Source organism: Oryx dammah, unplaced genomic scaffold, assembly GCF_014754425.2.
Source record: "Oryx dammah isolate SB20612 unplaced genomic scaffold, SCBI_Odam_1.1 HiC_scaffold_16, whole genome shotgun sequence".
NCBI lineage: Eukaryota > Metazoa > Chordata > Mammalia > Artiodactyla > Bovidae > Oryx > Oryx dammah.
Window position 1 is genome coordinate 2,759,957 of NW_024070200.1, and position 17,586 is coordinate 2,777,542.

The 17,586-nt window shown below is 54.0% G+C and overlaps 1 protein-coding gene across 5 annotated transcripts in view; it reads right to left on the reverse strand.

The window, feature by feature from the left end:
• Positions 1–17,586, reverse strand: part of TECPR2 (tectonin beta-propeller repeat containing 2) — a 102,886-nt gene that overhangs the window by 37,411 nt on the left and 47,889 nt on the right. For 2 of the 5 annotated variants that reach the window (XM_040256874.1, XM_040256878.1), the window contains exons 7-16: positions 16,148–16,280; positions 15,390–15,728; positions 13,320–14,278; positions 10,963–11,146; positions 8,800–8,973; positions 6,945–7,125; positions 5,591–5,732; positions 2,465–2,705; positions 1,691–1,780; positions 139–372 (exon numbers count right to left, since the gene is read on the reverse strand). In XM_040256874.1, coding sequence (XP_040112808.1) covers positions 139–372; positions 1,691–1,780; positions 2,465–2,705; positions 5,591–5,732; positions 6,945–7,125; positions 8,800–8,973; positions 10,963–11,146; positions 13,320–14,278; positions 15,390–15,728; positions 16,148–16,280 — 2,677 coding nt within the window. The remainder of the gene's footprint in view (positions 1–138; positions 373–1,690; positions 1,781–2,464; positions 2,706–5,590; positions 5,733–6,944; positions 7,126–8,799; positions 8,974–10,962; positions 11,147–13,319; positions 14,279–15,389; positions 15,729–16,147; positions 16,281–17,586) is intronic. The other 3 variants (XM_040256877.1, XM_040256876.1, XM_040256875.1) reach the window with 3 other exon arrangements.

Here is a 17,586-nt window from a genome sequence, read left to right on the forward strand (position 1 = left end):
GGCTAATCAGCCTCCTGCAGTCTAGTGAGCGGCCTCCATGAAGTCACGCAGTTGAACACAGGGACCCCGGGAGGGAGGTCAAGCCTCCCGTCTCCATGCGGCTGAAGGCGGGCGGGCGCGGCAGTGTAGGTGGCCTACCTAGCTGGGAGAGATCCAGCCGGGCCCAGTGCATGCCCGTGGGGCAGCTGGCGGACAGCGTCCGGATGAACACCTGGCCGAGGCTGTCCAGCGCCCACAGGGCGTCTTGGCAGGCGGCGTAGGCCCTCATCTCAGCGTCAGGGGGCAGCTGCACGGTGGACGGGCGGGACTGGGCGTGCTGGGCACTCACACGGCACAGGTCCTTACTGCTCTGGCACAGCCACAGCGAGCTTCCTGCAGAGAGGTCACAGCATCACCATGAGGCCCCGGCTTGGCACCCATCCTCGCTCCCCACCGCGGGGCAGGAGCAGCCAGTAAACAGGAAACCAGCCCGACACACTCGGAAGAAACAAAAGAAGTCAGACCTTGGAAGCCCACATCACTGGCTTAGCGGCCTAGACCTTGGATGTTCTATAATGAACTGGGAAGCCTTCATCGTGGTGTGCTGGCCAGGGTCCTGAGGAAGCAAGCTTAGCAACTCCTTGGTAGTACACCACCGAGGAGCCTCTGCCCGGGTGACAGGAGGGTGGCGGGGTGAGGGTGCTGGAGGAGGCCAAGAACGCCAGGAAGCCTCTTCTCCCTTTCCTCACCCTCAAATTACACGCTTTCATTCTCTCCATTTATTCAGAGTCCTTGAGGCTCAATTCACTTTAAAATGCAAACCACATTTAGAGAAGTTTTACAATCTCAGTCAGATTATCTAAAACCTGGGGCCAGATACAGTTTAAAATTAAATTTTTTGGGGGATTTTGAAAACATAAGGTCATGGCCATGCCAGATATTTAAGTAACAGCTCTGAGGAGTCAGTTGGCAACCCTCCACCCCGCCACCCCCAACCCAGGCAGTGCAGCGATGTTTCTCTAATGCAGTGTGTCCAGTCATGACCTGCAGGATAGATGAGGGCAGGAGGGGCCTCCTGTCAAGTCAGTTTTGTGGCCACATTCAGGACACCTGTGGTGTTCAGAGTTCTCTCCCTCGGCACTGCGGTCAGACCGTCTGGCGAGGGAGGGTTCTGTTGCACTGACCGAGTCCTCCACATTCTGGCGGCTACAGGCTGGACCTCGCCGGCCGCTCCCTCTGAACCACAGACTCATGGCATCGTCTCGTTGGACTCAGCACCATCCTGGGCGGATGCTTTGGCCACCAGCAGGGCCACCTGACTGCCCTGAGCTGCAGGAGGGGCTCTGAGTTCTGAGCGGAGTTGGGAGGCGTGCCTGCCAGGGGGACAATGGGTCTGAGGCCAGCAGGGTCTATAAACGAGGATCACAGGGGAAATGGCCTGGCGCCCGGACAAGCCTGGTGCCGATTGTCCTGTGTTATGGCCCCGAGACGTGCTGCTGGAGTACCAGCTGCCAGCCTCAGCAGCCACACTGGAAGCGCCCGGCCGTCAGGAGGAGCCTCGCCTCCAGACTCCCTAAGCACCCCACACCAGGCCCTTCTCTCCTGTCCAGCTTCGGGGACCCTCGCCCATGACACCACCACGGCCAGGCTCCCACCCCAACTCGACCACGTCAGACCATGGATTTAACCATTCAATGGCACCCCAACCCACCTTCCTTGGTGGGGGCAGTGGATGCCAACACGAAGGCCCACTTTGTGGCAGAGGCAGTCCCCCGGGGAACAACATGATTCCAGTAAGTGCCTGGAAAGAATAAGGGAAGAGTGTGTTAAAGAAAGAAGAACTTCAGAATGCTTCAGAACTTCAGTTCTAGGCCTCAATTGGTCTTCAAAACCCCTCACAGAAGAGGGGTTCTAGAGGGCCCTTAACGTTGGAGACCCAAGCCAGCACTGCGAGAGCCAGCCCAACGGGCAGAGCTGCAGTCCTGCCTAGGGTTGGGGGAGGCCACCCAGGGGAGACGAGCTGGAGGAGACCCACTGAGCAGGGCTCACTCACAGAAACGAAGGCTCAGCTGGCACGTGAGCACTTATGCCTACGTTTACAGATCTCGCCCCAGCCTCGCATCTCCCACAGGGCAGTAATTTTCCCTCTTGGAAACAGACTATTCTCTCATTAGACTCTAAGTACGGGAGGAGTTTTTCATGTAAATGGAAACTGCTGACATAAAAACAAGCTCCACGTGCTCTCCTTATATCCTACGATATCCCTAGTGGAAACTGACGACACACCAGGTAGACACTGGTGTCCAAGTTGTAGGAACGACAGACAGAAAAGAGGACACTGATCAAGAACACAGAGAACGCCTCCATCACACACCTCATACCATTGGCACTAAACGATCTTTTCAAGTGGAGATCTTAAAGCCGTACTCTAAAAGCTGATTCTAAGTGGAGCTGCCCATCAAGCTGACCGAAGTAATTCACCCACCGATGAGACTCCCTCGAGCGACGTGGAATTCGTTCTTGCCCGAGGAGATCCAGACGCCACTGTTGTTGACGCCCAGCAGGCTCGGCTGGCACTGCAGCTGCTGGGACCAGAACGCCGTGCGGAGCCTGTCCGCCACCTTCTCCACGGGTACCTGGGCCGCCGTGGCCACCGAATGCGTGGCACGGATGACGGTCTGGAACAGGCTGCACTGGTCGAACACCACGTAGTCTGTGACGCTCACCTGGAGGGAGGCAGGCAGGCGTCCTGCTTTCAGTGCAGTCACAAGCGCCTTCTGTATGCGCGCGGCCCGAGAGCTAAGGCCCCGCCCCACCTGCACGCGCGCTCTGTGAGGACTGGGGACAGGTGTGGGGACAGCCCCCCCGCTGAGTGCAATTACCTCCAAGGGGTCGTTTCCGGGGGATGCTAACATCTGCTTTTAGTTTACATACTTTTCTACTGCATGCACCTCTTACGAGCATGTATTCCTTTTACGACTAAATACTACCCCGCTGCACCCCGGAAGTCTTTTATTCTAAATCAGTGAGAAAGAATTCTTTTGTTCTGAAATTTAGAAATTTCCGAAGGACTACCGGTATAGTACTTAGAGTCATAACCTGATTTTTGAAAAGGTAGTGTAGGTAGAGTGACGGAGCAATTTGTGACCTAACAGGAAAGTAAGCGTGTGAGTCACTCAGTGGTGTTCGACTCTGTAACCCCATGGACTGTAGCCCGCCAGGCTCCTCTGTCCACAGGATTCTTCAAGCAAGAACTCTGGGGTGGGGGCTTCCCTGGGGGCTCAGTGGTAAAGAATCAGCCTCTCAATGCTGGAAGCCTGGTTTTGAGTCCTGATCCGGGAAGAACCTGCATGCCTCAGAGCCAGCTGGGCCTGTGCGCCACAGCTACTGAGCCCGTGCTCTGGAGCCTGGGAGCCGCGACCACTGAGGCCTGCATGCCGAGAGCCCGCGCTCCACGATGAGAGAAGCCAGTGCGCTGAGAAACCTGCTCTCTGCAGCAGGAGAAAAGCCAGTGCGGCACTGAAGACCCGGCACAACCAGGAGAATGCTGGCGTGGGCGCCGCGCCTCTCGGGGCCTTCCCAACCCAGGGGCTGAACCCCGTCTCCTGCTCTGCAGGCACAGGCGCTCCCACCTGAGCCACCAGGAGGCCCTGACCTCACCGGCACCGCTAGTGACTACGCCGGAGCAGCAGCACAGACTGGACCTGTCCTGCACGTGCGGAGCACAGCCGGGCTCAGGTTCCAGACGCGCTTCTCTCACTTTCCCGAAAGAGGCCTTTCTCCAGGCTGTCTAAGGAAACCTCTCCTTGCTGGGCAGCTCTGGTTGCTGGAAAGCTCTCTGTTCACCCTGGTGGATTTAATTACAGAGAATGTCACGGCCCCACTCTGAGGACGGCCTTGTGCTGCAGGCCACACTCCGAGGTCATGCACAACAAAATGCTGAGTGACGAGAAATCACTCCCGACAGGGAATCTCACGTGTGATAAACAAAACAAATGCAACAGGAGCAGCTATGAAATCAGCGCTGCACCCGTGCGCACAGGAGCAGCTATCAGATCAGCGCTGCACCCGTGTGTGTGCACAGGAGCAGCTATGAAATCAGCACTCACCTGTGTGTGCACACAGCCCTTCCTCACGGCGATGGAACTCGGGCTGCCTGTGAGTTACTGTTTGCACTGAGGTTCAAGCAAATGGTGTTCGTTAGCTGCAGAGCCTGTGGCCTCTTTCTCTCTTATGGGCAGAGCGCATGCCAGCTTGGCCGGGCAGACTCTACCAGAGTCCACAGGAGGCTAGCAGAGCCTGGGGACCACTGCCCTTCCTTGTGGGGTACGGTGCCAGGCCACACGGAAAGCCTGGGACACGTTCAGTCCTAGCACCCAGGCCTGGCCGATAAGTAGGATGCAAGTTAAAAATGAAAGAACGGTTTAACGGCCAAACATAACACTGACTCGAGCACTGCAGAGAATCAATCCTGCGTGACTAACACAGCTCTGCTCCCAAAGACCCCGGAGACGAACGACTCTGTCAAACCTCTTTGAAGAGAATGTTCTGAATACTAGGACAAAATGGTATCTAGCTTTCTTTAGGCTACTTAAACACAGAATTTTGGACATATACACATTTTGTGTGTGTGTGTGTGTGTAAAACCATATGATACAGTTACAAATACACAGAGTATTTCTGAATCATTTGTATAACTTTTCCAATAGCACCTGGCATATTAGAGTCACAGAGCAAACACAACTCCCTTTTCCACATGCTCATCTGAAAGACCTAAGAGCGGCCGATGGAAGACCTGCCCTCGACGAGGCAGGCCTGAGGGACAGCGCCTGACCCAGTGGGGCCCGCACAGGAAGAGCCGCTGCACGCCCCACGCCATGAATGCCAGCATGACCCCACCCGCCATGCTGGGGACTGCGGGCGACACGTTTACGCTGAATGTTGCCAGAGGGGTAAAGAGAGCTTAATTATACCATACTATTTGTCAGTGTTTACTTTTCCGGGAAAATTCTCCTTTTCTTTGTTGAAATACCATTTACTTACAGGCCTTCTGTACAAGCAGGGATAGTGAGTTTTAATTGTGGGTTGGGTTTCTCACACCTATTATCTAATCTCTTTTCTTAGTACATACTTTCAGAGTTAAATATTAGTATTACCTAGGTCTTCAAATGGATGTCACTAGGTTTATTTAGCATATAATATCAAATTTCTAAATAACACCAAAATTTAAAATGAATAAACAAAGCCTGCATATTTAGGCAACAAGAGCTTTCCAAGTCACTTTCTATGATAAAAGCCCTGATATTCCTAATGTGCTCAAATGGTGACTCAGGGGTAAAGACTCTGCCTGCAGTGCAGGAGATGTGGGTTCGATCCCTGGGTCAAGAATGCCCCCTGGAGAAGGAAGTGGAAACCCACTCCAGTATTCTTGCCTGGAGAATTTCATGGAGTTCACAGGGCTGCAAAGAGTCAGACACAACTGAGCACGTACAACTCATCAAACAGCAAAAGTGAACACTTGGTTTAACCCAAGCTCCCCGAACTCCGTAAGAAAAGGGAGGGGCACTGCGTGGGAGGTGCCCTGGCGCGGACCCTGGAGCTGAACACCTACTTGCCACCAGTGGTCGTCGTCTCCTTGGGGCTTCTTGGAAACGATGCCAGTCCGGAACCACAGGTTTCCTCGGATGTCCAGGGCCCAAAGGCTCTGCTGGTCCCCGAGGGTTATACAGACGGGCTCCAAAGCCTGCCGCTCACTGAAAACAAGGACAACGGCGTGGTGTCAGCACTCAGGTTCTTGGCCCCCAGCGTGTCTGGGACACTGACATCAAGTGTCTGGGGGGGGCTTGGTGTGGGACAAGAGATGAGCCCCACCCGAAAGTCCCAAGGAAGGAAGCTTGAGTTCAGAGTTCAATGGCTGTGCAGTATGCACCGTTCAGACGTGTGGTGGGACCTGAGGGACACGCTGCAGGCCCAGGACAGTGGGGAACACTCCTTAGAGAAAACGGCCCGGGAAGAAGCACAGGCGCGTGAGGGATACCAGGCCGTGTGGTCCAGCGCCCCACCCCTGCCTCCACCAATTAAGTGAACAGAACCTGCCAGTGCCAGGCTGTGCAGGGCAGCGGCAGCCTGGCAGACCCGCCCTCTCAGTGGACAACACCCTCCCTCTGCCATCCAGTGACGTCCCCGCCAGCGTCAGGGATTAGCTGCGGTCCCCCAAGCACAGCGCCTCCCTGACCTCTGCAGGGGAGCCGGGGCACCCCGTGAGGCTGGACCCCGTGGTCCAGCTCAGGACCATCTACACCAACAGGCAGTGGTTCCCCCAGACGGGAGCTCTGTGAGGCCAGGGCAGGTCACGTTCACACTCTCAGCCCAGCACTGCCCCCGGCTCTCAACAGGAGCTCACTCAAGTTTCCCGGGATGCTAAACTCAAACCAAGACTATCCTAACTTTTCTAAGGACTACTGATAATTTCACGCTAGAAAAATGACCTGACAATAATTCAAGGAAAAATTTGACTGGTAGAAAGCAACCAAATAAACTGTAATTCATGGATAATTTCAGCTGACAAGGAGGATAATAAATGAAAATATTTGGCTTAGTCATCTGAGACTCTAAACAGAAACTTTCTGCTGCTGGGCAGTTCTGCAGAAAGACCACCACGAGAGAACTGTGAACATGTGGGGCTCAAGGTCACACACAAATGCTGCTCAAGGGTAGAAGCATTTTTAAAACTGAACTCTGACCCAACGTCCAGCCTACCAGTCAGAGGGAGGCAAAGGGTGCCTTCAAGGCCAGGCTGCTAGCATTGACTCTGACAATCCCAGAGAACACCACGACCTTGGAAACCTTCAGGGAACCACCTCTGCCTGGGAGAGGCTCACATGGGTCCCTTAAGGGGCATCAAGCTGACAAAGACGAGACAGGGACAAGGAGGACACAGACAGTGTCTGCCCCTACGCGCATACCTGACGATGTCACACTTCCAGAGCTCCCCCTCGGGGCAGAAGCTGCTCACTCCCTCCCGGTACAGAAGGGCTCGCTGCTCCGTCAGCGCCCACACCACGCTGTTGCGGGCAGTGACCTGGGACAGCGGGAACGGACAGTCGACCTTCACGGCTCTAGCGCAGGGGCGATCCACACTGAGACCTGCCGGGGAGGGCGGAAAGACCCCAGAGACACACCTTCAGGATTTCACTCCCCATTCTCATCCTGTTGCTGGCTTATTTTTCTTTTTTGGTATTCTGTTATTATAGCCTTTCCTTTCATAGTAAATGTTTTCTCTTTTTAAGGTTTAGTCAACCTAAGATGGTTAAATTGTGCTTAAATATAACGTCCATCTGAAGTGTTTTTGGATGCTCTTTGGAAACTGGAATAACAACAATTCAGGACCTTCTAGTGTCCCCAAGTAGCTAAATAAGTTCTGAAAGAACACGAAAGCCCAGCATAGGAGAGCAGCCAGACCCGAGCCAGGAGGGCCCTGGCCCAGAGGAGCCGGTGCGCAGAGACGCCCTCTGCCCTCAGTGGCCACGGCCCTTGGAGACTCTGCAAGTCCTGTCTCAGGAGCTCTGAGGCCACTCCTAAGGGAACTGGCAGAGCAGCTGCTACCTAAAGCCCGTACCTGCCTCCCTGGCCTGCGGTTGGGCCTCTGCACTCCCCAACGTGTCCCTACTCATCACTCGAGTGGCCCTCGGTATCATAGTCCTTGGGCTGCATTTCTTTCCTCAGACTCAACACGGTGGGAATCACCTACAGGACTTCTTACATTACTAATCCTCAGGCCAAACCTGGAGCCTCTAACCCCATAGGTCTGGGTGGGTCTGAGTTGGGCTGAAATCACTGCCCAGGTGATTTCTAAGGCCCTCCTCATCCCCAGGCCAGAGTGCCCTCTTTCCCCAGCAGGAATGATATTCAGATGCCTCTGGAAGTTGGACGTGCCTGTCTTCCCAGCTATTTTTCACTTTCAAGGAAGCCAAGAGAACAGGCTGGAGAGACTGGCGGGCACACGGGCCCAAAGCTGGCAGGGCTTCCCTCCAGGCTGAGGCAGGAGCTGCTGTTACGCTGGCACCCCACACCCGAGAGCAAGCCAGGTGCGGAGGGCTTCCAGTCTCAGAGCTGTCCCTGGCTGACCGTTTCCAACAGAGATGGAAACATCCTCTTAGAAGCAGCAGTATTAAATGGTCAAAAGACTGATCTTTATGTAAATTCAACAGGGCCCCTTGACAAGTGAAAAAGAGCTCCTGCCCTGTACTCATTTCCAGGTACTGCTAAATCATGTTGCTTTTGGAAACCCATATCCCATTTTGCTGACAGTACATAAACACTGACTCTCATTACAGTTTATTTTTAATAAACAAGTCCCACTGAGTCTCTTCCAACAGCTAAAGGTTCCCCTCAGGGCAGTTTCCTAGGACAAGATAAACTGCTATTTGGAGCAGATTATTTCTCATTGTTTTTTCCTGACCCATGTGTAAATAAGGATATGGAAGCAGGGCTTTGACCGGGCTGAAAAAACTCAGTCATGAGTTAAAGGGAAAAATGATTCTAATGTCATTTCTTTGTTACTCTTTCCTCTTCAGATTTGATACCACAGGAAACGGGACATGCAATAGTTAGCCCTACAAGATTCAAAATAATTTTATTAATTCCTGCCGTAAATATGTCCTGGGCTGAATGTGAGTGAATAGCAGAAAGCTGCTAATAGATTTCAATGGCAAATACTCTCTTTCCGGAAATGTTTTAACTTAAGATTCACATCCAGCCCCTCCGTCACCGCCTCCAAGCACATCGCCACCAAAGTGCAGTCACCCAGGGGGCAGCCACCTGTCTGCAGGTACAGGTCCCCGTTGGTCCTGATGATCCAGGCCGTGTCGTCGCTCAGGGCCACGAACACCGCCTGGGGCAGAGCCTCGTACCAGTGCCGTTTCCCCTTGATGGTCACTTTTCCGCATGCGAAGGCTCGGTTAGACTTCTGTTCAATCTTCCAGAGAAGGGCGCCTATGGAAAGAAAGATTCTATCCACGGGCCAATGGACACCGAGAACTCTTACCTGCTAAGCTCCCTTCTGGGCGCTGCGGGCAAGCGATTTCTCCAACGCTCCCCCTTTGCTGCTACGCCGGCCGGGGAAGGGCAGTGCTGAGGCGTGAGTCCCTCAGCCGCCTCACGTGTGAAAGGGGATCACTGGCAGCACGCAGGCCATCAGGAAGGCAGGAGGGGAGACCGCCTCAAGGACACAGCTCACAGGGCGGGCGTCAGGGGCCCGCACCACGTGGGAGGGGGCAGCGCCACCAAGTGTGCCGGGAGAGGACCCGGATGGCCATCCTGAGGCACAGTGCATGTCCCAGGAAAGAGAGCACCTGACGGGACCTGGAGGGACAGGGTGAATTCTGGACCAGCCAAAAGGATACGGTGCAGGAAAAGGGAGCATCTGAGCTGGGCTGTCCCTTTTTCCACTTAGAAAAGGGTTCTACTAAACAGAAGACGGGGAGGGAAGGAGGAAAGGCAGACAGGAAGCCTGTCTATGGAGACGGAGGCAAGGTGTAACAAACCACCAGCGTCACCAAGAGCGCACAGGCTGGACAGAGGGTCTGAACGAGGCGCAGACGGGGGAGAGGAGGCTGGCCCAGCCCGCAGCCCCGAGTGCCCACCCTGGTCGGGGCCCTGTAGGACAGCTCAGCCAGAGCACCAACCTGGAGGAGACAGAGCTCCCACTGGAGCGGTGAGGGACTGAATGGTGTGCAGACACAAAGTAATTCACAGAATCAGAAAAGAACCAACGTTTATAACCGGCTGGGGAGATGAACCCAAAGGTAAATGAGAGGGAAAGGGTTAAAGTGCACAACTATATAAAGTCAGCTAATGGAACAGAGTGTTTAGTCTCTAAGGAAAAATATTTTTCAAACAGGCAAAAGATGGAAGAAAACCCTGAACAAACTAGTAGTTTACATAGTGACAAAGGCCAGGAGAGTCAGAGGGAGTCTCTAACAGACGTCACAGGCTCAGTTTTGTCTGCCTTCCATTCTGATGCGCTAACAAACTAGCTGCTACTGCCACTGCGAAGTCGCTTCAGTCGTGTCCGACTCTGTGCGACCCCATGGATGGCAGCCCACCAGGCTCCCCCGTCCCTGGGATTCTCCAGGCAAGAACACTGGAGTGGGCTGCCATTTCCTTCTCCAATGCATGAAAGTGAAAAGTGAAAGTGAAGTCGCTCAGTCGTGTCCGACTCTTAGCGACCCCATGGACTGCAGCCCACCAGGCTCCTCCGTCCATGGGATTTTCCAGCAAGAGCACTGGAGTGGGTGCCATCGCCTTCTCCAAACAAACCAGCTACAACCAGGCAAATACACATACAGACTTTTGTTCTATTCCCCTCCCCAAATAGGTAAAGCGGCCAACATTTTGACAGACACAAGATTCTGTATAGATGGGGGCGGGGGTAGACCCTCATCCAGGAAGTGTCTGTCCCAGCCCACTGACAACGGCCTGATCACGGCTTGAAGGACTGAATGCATTTCCTTTTCACAGCCCAGGAGTAGCTTGTTCACCCAAAGATGTATGTAGCTTGTTAAAAAATAATTTCTAAGAAAGAAACCAAATATTTCAAATTTATCCAACATATCCAAGGGCCCATCTTCATTAGTTCAGTTGCCTTAAAGCAACACTAAGAAACACGAACACATTTATTCTTATGAGAAATTTGTATGTTAATATTTCTTAAAAAAAAAAAACCCTCAAAAGTCAAGCTATTTGCACAACTTAACAAAAGTATATTCATGTGTTATCACTGCAATTAATAAAAAAACTAAAAACTGAACTGCATTTACACAATTTTTAGTTGATGTCAAATGAAGCAGTCCACGTCCCATGGTGAAAAGCCCTCAAACCTGCAGGAAAGGCCAAGGTCTGCTGAGTGGATGGTCCTGAGTGCTTGGGTGGCTGCGTGGGGTGGGGGTGGGGGGGGCGGGCGCAGGGAGCGAGGGGGCGAACCTGAGGGCGAGACTGCCACCTGCTGGACGGCATCTTCGAACTTCTGCCAGCGCAGCCCAGCGCCCGGCAACGCGCTGCAGAACAGGCCGCCTTTGTAGTCCAGGCACCAGAGGTACTTCTCAGAGACTGCCAAGCTGAGGATGCCGTGGCCGGGCCCGGAGTAGCCCATCCAGCTTTCTGCAAACTGACGAGACAGAGCCTGCTGAGTCGGCGACAGAAGACACAGCTGCATGGGCCCCACACCCGGCAATACGAGAAGTGCGCCAGCATTAAAGTTGCGGAACTGAAAGGGCTGTGTACGCGTGAGTGTGTGTCTGTGAAAGGCCCTCTAAGCAGCCATGCGGAGACCAGCCCCGCTGTCTCTGGACCAGCTCTAACAGAAACACTGAGATGGGAGCTGCTGTCCCTGCAAGGACCCCAACACACGCCTGGATAAACACTTTCTCGTAGATACTGAAACCTCTCCCCTAACCCGGGGCTCACGCTGTCCTTCCACAGGTATGCCTCACTTCCCACTTGAACGCAGCCTGGTCTCTGTGCGTCTAATCATTACAGGAGAAACGGCACTGCCACCACCTTTGTTTTCTCACGGTATGGTTTTGAGTTCTGCTCCAGTCACCAAACAGGCGGCCCACCCTGTGGTTGATGGACACCTGGCCAGGACACCACCTGACTGGAGTTTGGAGACTAAGGTTTAGCTCCGAGGAGTCTTTCAAAAAGCAAAGCTGAATAAAGCGTGTACTTTAAAAGTTTCCCAAGACTGCAAAAGAAACCCATGTATTTGCACGATTACCCACACAAGGACATTCACTGCTCCATGGAGCATGATGCCCAATTCTTCTCAGCTGGCCCTGCTCCCAGGACATGCCTTAGCTACACCCTCGAAACCCACCAAATGTGGCTTTCAGACGGCTGGGATGGGTGAAGGCAGGCCAGGTCCTCACAGTGCTAGGGGCCCTCTCACCAAGGACTATCTAAAACTCTGCCCGAGAAGCCCAATCGCGCAGGCCAGAGCTGCCTGGCTAATGCCGGGGTGGGTGGGGGCCCTGTGGCCACCCCCTCTCCACCCTATGCTCATCACCAGCGCCCAAGTCCTGCTCCACTGGGAGGATCTGCACACTGTCTGACTCAGACTCTGAGACCCAGGACTGCCCGTCACAGGCACTGCAGCGTCCCAGCGCCAGACGCAGACCTTGGCAGCCGAAGGCACGGAAGAAAGGACAAACACACAGAAAACCGCAGAAAGGGCCTGCTGTCTTAAAGCAAGTAAGCGCAATGTTTTGCTCTCAAGGCAGGACAGACAGCACTGAAGTTTGAGAGAGGGGACCCTGGGGCCACCCTGGCCCCACCTGCTACGTGACCCGGTGAAGCCAACGAAGTGTCCGAGTCTCCACTTCCTATGAAATGGGAGCACCTGGCTTGTGTTTTCTGTTTCCAGATAAGTAAACGAGTTGAATTTGTGAAGTGCTGAGCGTGGCACCTGACCCCTGTGAGTGCTGCTGTGCCTTGGCGGGACAGAGGTCCAGAGGCACCTGGGGACGGCGCGTGCGGCTGCAGGTTCCCCCGCAGGCCACACCTCACAGCCACACCACAAGAAGAGTTGCAGTACACAGCTTTGAACCCAACACATCTAACGATAATTACTTGCGGGGCTTCCCTGTAAAGAATCCGCCTGCCAGCGCAAGAGACATGGGTTTGATCCCTGATCCGGGAAGATCCCACGCGCCAAGGAACAACTAAGCCCATGCGGCACAGCTACTGAGCCTACGCTTTAGGGGCCCAGACCACCGAGCCTGTGCTCTAGAGCCTGGGGGGCCCAGACCACCGAGCCCGCGCTCTAGAGCCCGGGGGGCCCAGACTACTGCAGCTCTTGTGCCTGGAGCCCAGGGTCGTCCGTGCCCCGCTGTCTCAGGTCCTGCAGGGAGCAGCTCCCTTCTATGCCTGTCACACCTTGGCACCGATGTTGAGTCAAAGAGATGCGCATCTGAGGAGAGGGGGTCGGGGAGTGTCGGCCTCCAGCCTGCTCCGTGCCTTCTCCTCCACGAGGGGATGGGCCTCTGCCCACTGGGTTCCTGGAGTGGCCCCAGGCCAACCCAGCCACTCTCCAGGATGATGAACACCAGGTGCCCATGCTGGGCTGGCCCTCCCGGGTCAGAATCAACAGTGAGAGGCCACTCTTGTTGGTTACTGATTGGGAACGACAGGTCAGCAGGAGCCCAAGCCATTTCAGATCTCCGTGCTGTAGACCCCTCAAATCTGGGCCTCCAACACTTGGCTTACAGGGTTGACAGTGGGAGTGTAACTTCTTCCCAGTGTCAGTTTGCCAGTGACTTCCCTTAAGGGAGGAGCCCTCGTACCTGATCGGCCTTGAGCAGCCCGGGGTCGTCCGTGCCCAGCTGCCTCAGGTCCTGCAGGGAGCGGCCCCCTCCCAGCTCTGTCACGCTCGTCTCCGAGGACGAAGAGGGCAGCCCGTGGCCATAGATGTCCTCCTCATCGCTGGATGTCAGCACCTGGTCCCGTGGGGGCTGCTCCTGGGTGCTGGCGGCAGAGGCTGAGGCCCAGGAAGGCGGTCGGCCTCCCCCAACCAGGTCACGCTCGGAAGCGACGACCGCCGTCTGGCCCGTGTCAGCGTCAGGAGCAGTGCACCGGGGACTTGGGCTGAGGTGGCGGGGGGCTCCCATGTGCGTCAGGAAGCCCTGCTCTTCGGGGGGCTCCTCAGCTCTGCCTTCGTCAGCCGTGGCCCCCAGAAGGTGCTGCTCTGCACTGGGGGCCCAGCTGAGGCGGGAAGGCTCCGGTGTCGAGTCCAGGAGGCAGCCTTCTGAGAAAGCACCCAGGGGGCCATCAGGCTGCACGGCCCCATCCCCCCAGGCCTCCGCCACGCTGCCCGGCCCACTGTCCACAGGACGAGGCTCCCCCTCAAGCTCCGCAATGTCCTCAGTGTCCTCCACACGCTCCGTCGGACGCCAGGAGGAGCTCCCCGCCCCAGCGGGGGGCTCTGTCCCACCCTCGCCGTCGCCCAGGGGGCTTTCAGTTCTCCCCTCGGCTCCTCCGTTCAGCAGGTCGGGGGCAGGCAGGGGCACCTCCAGGACACTGAATGCCTCGGGGTCGCTATACTCCGGCAGCACACCGCTGGCCTCCCCGCTGAGACTGCTCTGCTGGTCAGGAGACCCTGTGCTGGACTGGTCCACGACGCTGCCCAAGCTGGAGGCCGCAGACGGCAGGTCCGTGCTCACGGACTGGGGGCTGTCCCCAGGACACTCATGGCCGGGGGTCGACTCAAGTGAGCTGGGCCCCGCGGTGCTGCTCCCGCCTTCTACTAGAAACAAGAATGGTTAAGATGAGGCAAGACGCCACACAAGCGGCAAGATGAGAGCTAAGAAACAAAAACTTGGCCTAAGGAAAAAAGCATCTTAAATGAAGGAGCTGTAATTGGTGAAGAATAAACCTCTCAAGTACAAAGTATCCCAACACAGGGGTGTTTTAAATGGATGCAAATACTGTACACATGATGGGCTCTGAGGCTTCCTTCAATAAATGTTAACTAAGCAAAAACAAAGGAACAAATGGATCCCAGAACAATTTTTTAAAGTTATTAAAATATTAAGGCATCTGATAACATTTTCCTTCAATACTGCAGCGATCTTTAGTAGAGAGGCTCAATAGGCATCAAGGAGTAAGTAATAAGTTAAAAAAATTCCATGTTAAATCCTGTATCTGGGACTTCCCTGGTGGTAGGTTAAGAATCCACCTACCAAAGCAGGGGATGTGGGTTTGATCCCTGGTCCAGAAAGATCCCATGTGCTGCCGGGCAACTAAGCCCATGAGCCACAACGACTGAAGGCCGAGCTCTGGAGCCTGTGAGCCGCGATGACAAGCCTCTGCAGGAAGAGGCCCGTGTGACACAACCCCCACTCACTGCCACCGGAAAAGCCTGGGCGCGGCACCAAAGACCCAGTGCAGCCAAAAGTAAGCAATTTTTAAAATATCCCATATTTGGGGACTTCCCTGGCAATTTAGTGGTTAGGACTCTGTGAGTTCACTGCCAAGGACATGGGTTCATACCTTGGTTGGGGAACTAAGCTCTCACAAGCCCCACAGCATGGCCAAAAAAAAAAAAATCCCGTATCTGTTGACACAGCCAATACTAAACAGAAACTGATGCATCTGAAGATTCCCACAGTTTTCCTTCCAAGTTCATAGACTCTCTGGTCCAACAGATGGTATACAGGAGTAAACCAAATTTTTAACTTAAGTATTGGAAGTATAACACTTTGTGTTAAATACTGGATAAAGCTTTCACAGTGAAACTCCTCCGAGGAGGACAGACACTGCTGCCTGTGCTCTCGGCGAGCAGCCCCCGCCCGCCAGGCTGGTGAGAGGCCCCACGCGGCGGGAGGGGGCCCCAGGTGCTCTGCCGCAGAAGGTACCTGTCTTCTTCGTCCTTTTCTTCTTTTTCACTCTGAGAGGCTTCACCACGAGCTCCTGGTCGAAATCCTCCGAGCTGATCACGCTGAATCTCTTCGAGGTGAGTGGGCCACCCCTGCCCAGCTCGGGGGCTGCCTGCGGCCCGGAGCCACTGTCCGTGGAGTTGAGCGAGCTGCTCCTGCTCCTGGGCTCGCTGGCCATGGAGCTGGCCACCGAAGAGCCCCGCAGCCTCGTCTCGGAAGGCGTGGCCGCTGGCGGCTTCTCCGCACGTGGCCCATGGACTTGCTCTGTGCACGCCGATGTCTCCAGACCATCCCGCACTGGTAAAGAAGCTGGTTTTACTGTGGTTATCGGAGGGAAAGATGATGTGCTATTATTAAGGGTAAAACACGTGTCCCAGGTGACAGACTTCAATGTTCGAAAGTCTTATGCGTCGATCCCACAGGCTGGGTCAGAGCATCAGATGGAGATTAGTCAGGCGGGTGCTGAGTTCCCCTTCCTATTCACTCAACCCCCAACCCTCCAGACCCACAGAAACGATTCCAGCAAATGTGAGACCCTGACTGAAAGTAGGTGATCTTCAAGAAAAGTATCATAAACCATTTTTTAAGAATCAAAGGAAACCCTCTGAATAACTCGTTTAAAGCTACAATCACTTAATGAGTAAATAAAAGTGGTAAGTTTTCTACATTATAAACTTTAATTACATACATTTTATAACAAAGTTTTGTAACAAATACATTTTATAACAAATACAAACCGATTGATGCTATTCCTTCAGGCCTGCTTGAAATCCGTATAATGTTCCTGTCTCCCTTTAAGAAAAATATTTCACTTTCTGTGCAGGAAACAGACACGATATCACCTGATCCTTCCAAACCAGCAATTGTGGCCTGTCCAGAAAAAGAAAATCACAAAACCAGGCAATGGCAATAGCTCAATCTGTACAAGCACGTGTTGGGATCCAAAGAAGTCAAATAACTGTTGTTTACTGCCATGACTTTCTGAAACTTGGGAGTAATTCAACCCAAAGTGAGGTAGTACCCGACAGAGGGTAACTGAGTACCCGTCAGTACCTTTCTGGGACCGAGCCTGCAGTCTCTCCCCGCCCCCGGCCGCTCTCTCCACTGGCCCCGGTTGTGCTATTGTTGCCTACCCTGCGGCAGGCGCATCCAACTGGCCAGTCCGGACCCTGGCCCTGACCCCATGAAGCCATGCCCTCCACTCGGATTCTCTCCCTGGTCCTTGGTCACTGGGAGTTTCAACTTGATTCAGATGCCACCTCCTTGGGAAGAGTCCCTGACAAGCTGGCCTTCCTCAGCAACACCCAGGACTCTCGGAGCTCACAACCCTTTACACAAACCCCCGCCCGGCCCGTCTCTCCTGGGCTGGATGTGTGCTGGCCGGTCTAAGGCCCCTACCATGTGGATTCCCGCGGGAGAGGCCAGGCGGGCACTGCGAGTTGCAGTTGTGAATGAATGAGGAGGGAGACAGGACTCCTCCAACGCCATCTGAAAGCCGTCAAGACCCAAAACACAGGACAACCCTGAGCCCTCACTGACCAAAAAACATTCTTGCTTCCCAGTCAACAGCAAATAGGAGACTAGCTCAATGCAGAGGAGAAAATGGGCCTAAGTCCTTTGTTAATTCTTAGATAACCCTGACAGTGGTCTGAAAGCTTCCCATGGTGCTGCCGCGTTCAGACTGCCTGTGCATGCCCCGCCTCTCTGGCTCCACTTCTCCACCTACAAAATGAAGCTAATTACACCTACTGGAGAAAGCTTTGGGTAAGTGTTCAGAAGAGAGGAGTTGATGTATAATTATAGTATACCTTGACCCCACCAACTAATAAGTGCACATTAAGTTCAAAGAGGACCCAAAGAAAAAAGAAAAGCTGTGTTCTCTAGACCTGGGGAAGAATACAAAAGTGTCTTTCAAACGTTCTTTAAGAAGAGAAACACAGGGCTAAAAGGCACCTTGGTGATTCCCTAGGCCAACTCACCTGTCCCTGCTCCGTGTTGCAACAAAGAGTCAGTGCAACTAAAAATAAAATTTTAAACCAAAGAATATACTGAAACTGAACAGTTTAAAACAAATCCTAAAGCAATCTCTATTGGCAATAATCTCATCACCCTACTTTAAACAGAAATTGTTTCCAACCATGATTTAATAGTGCTGGAAAGGTGTCCAAATACATCA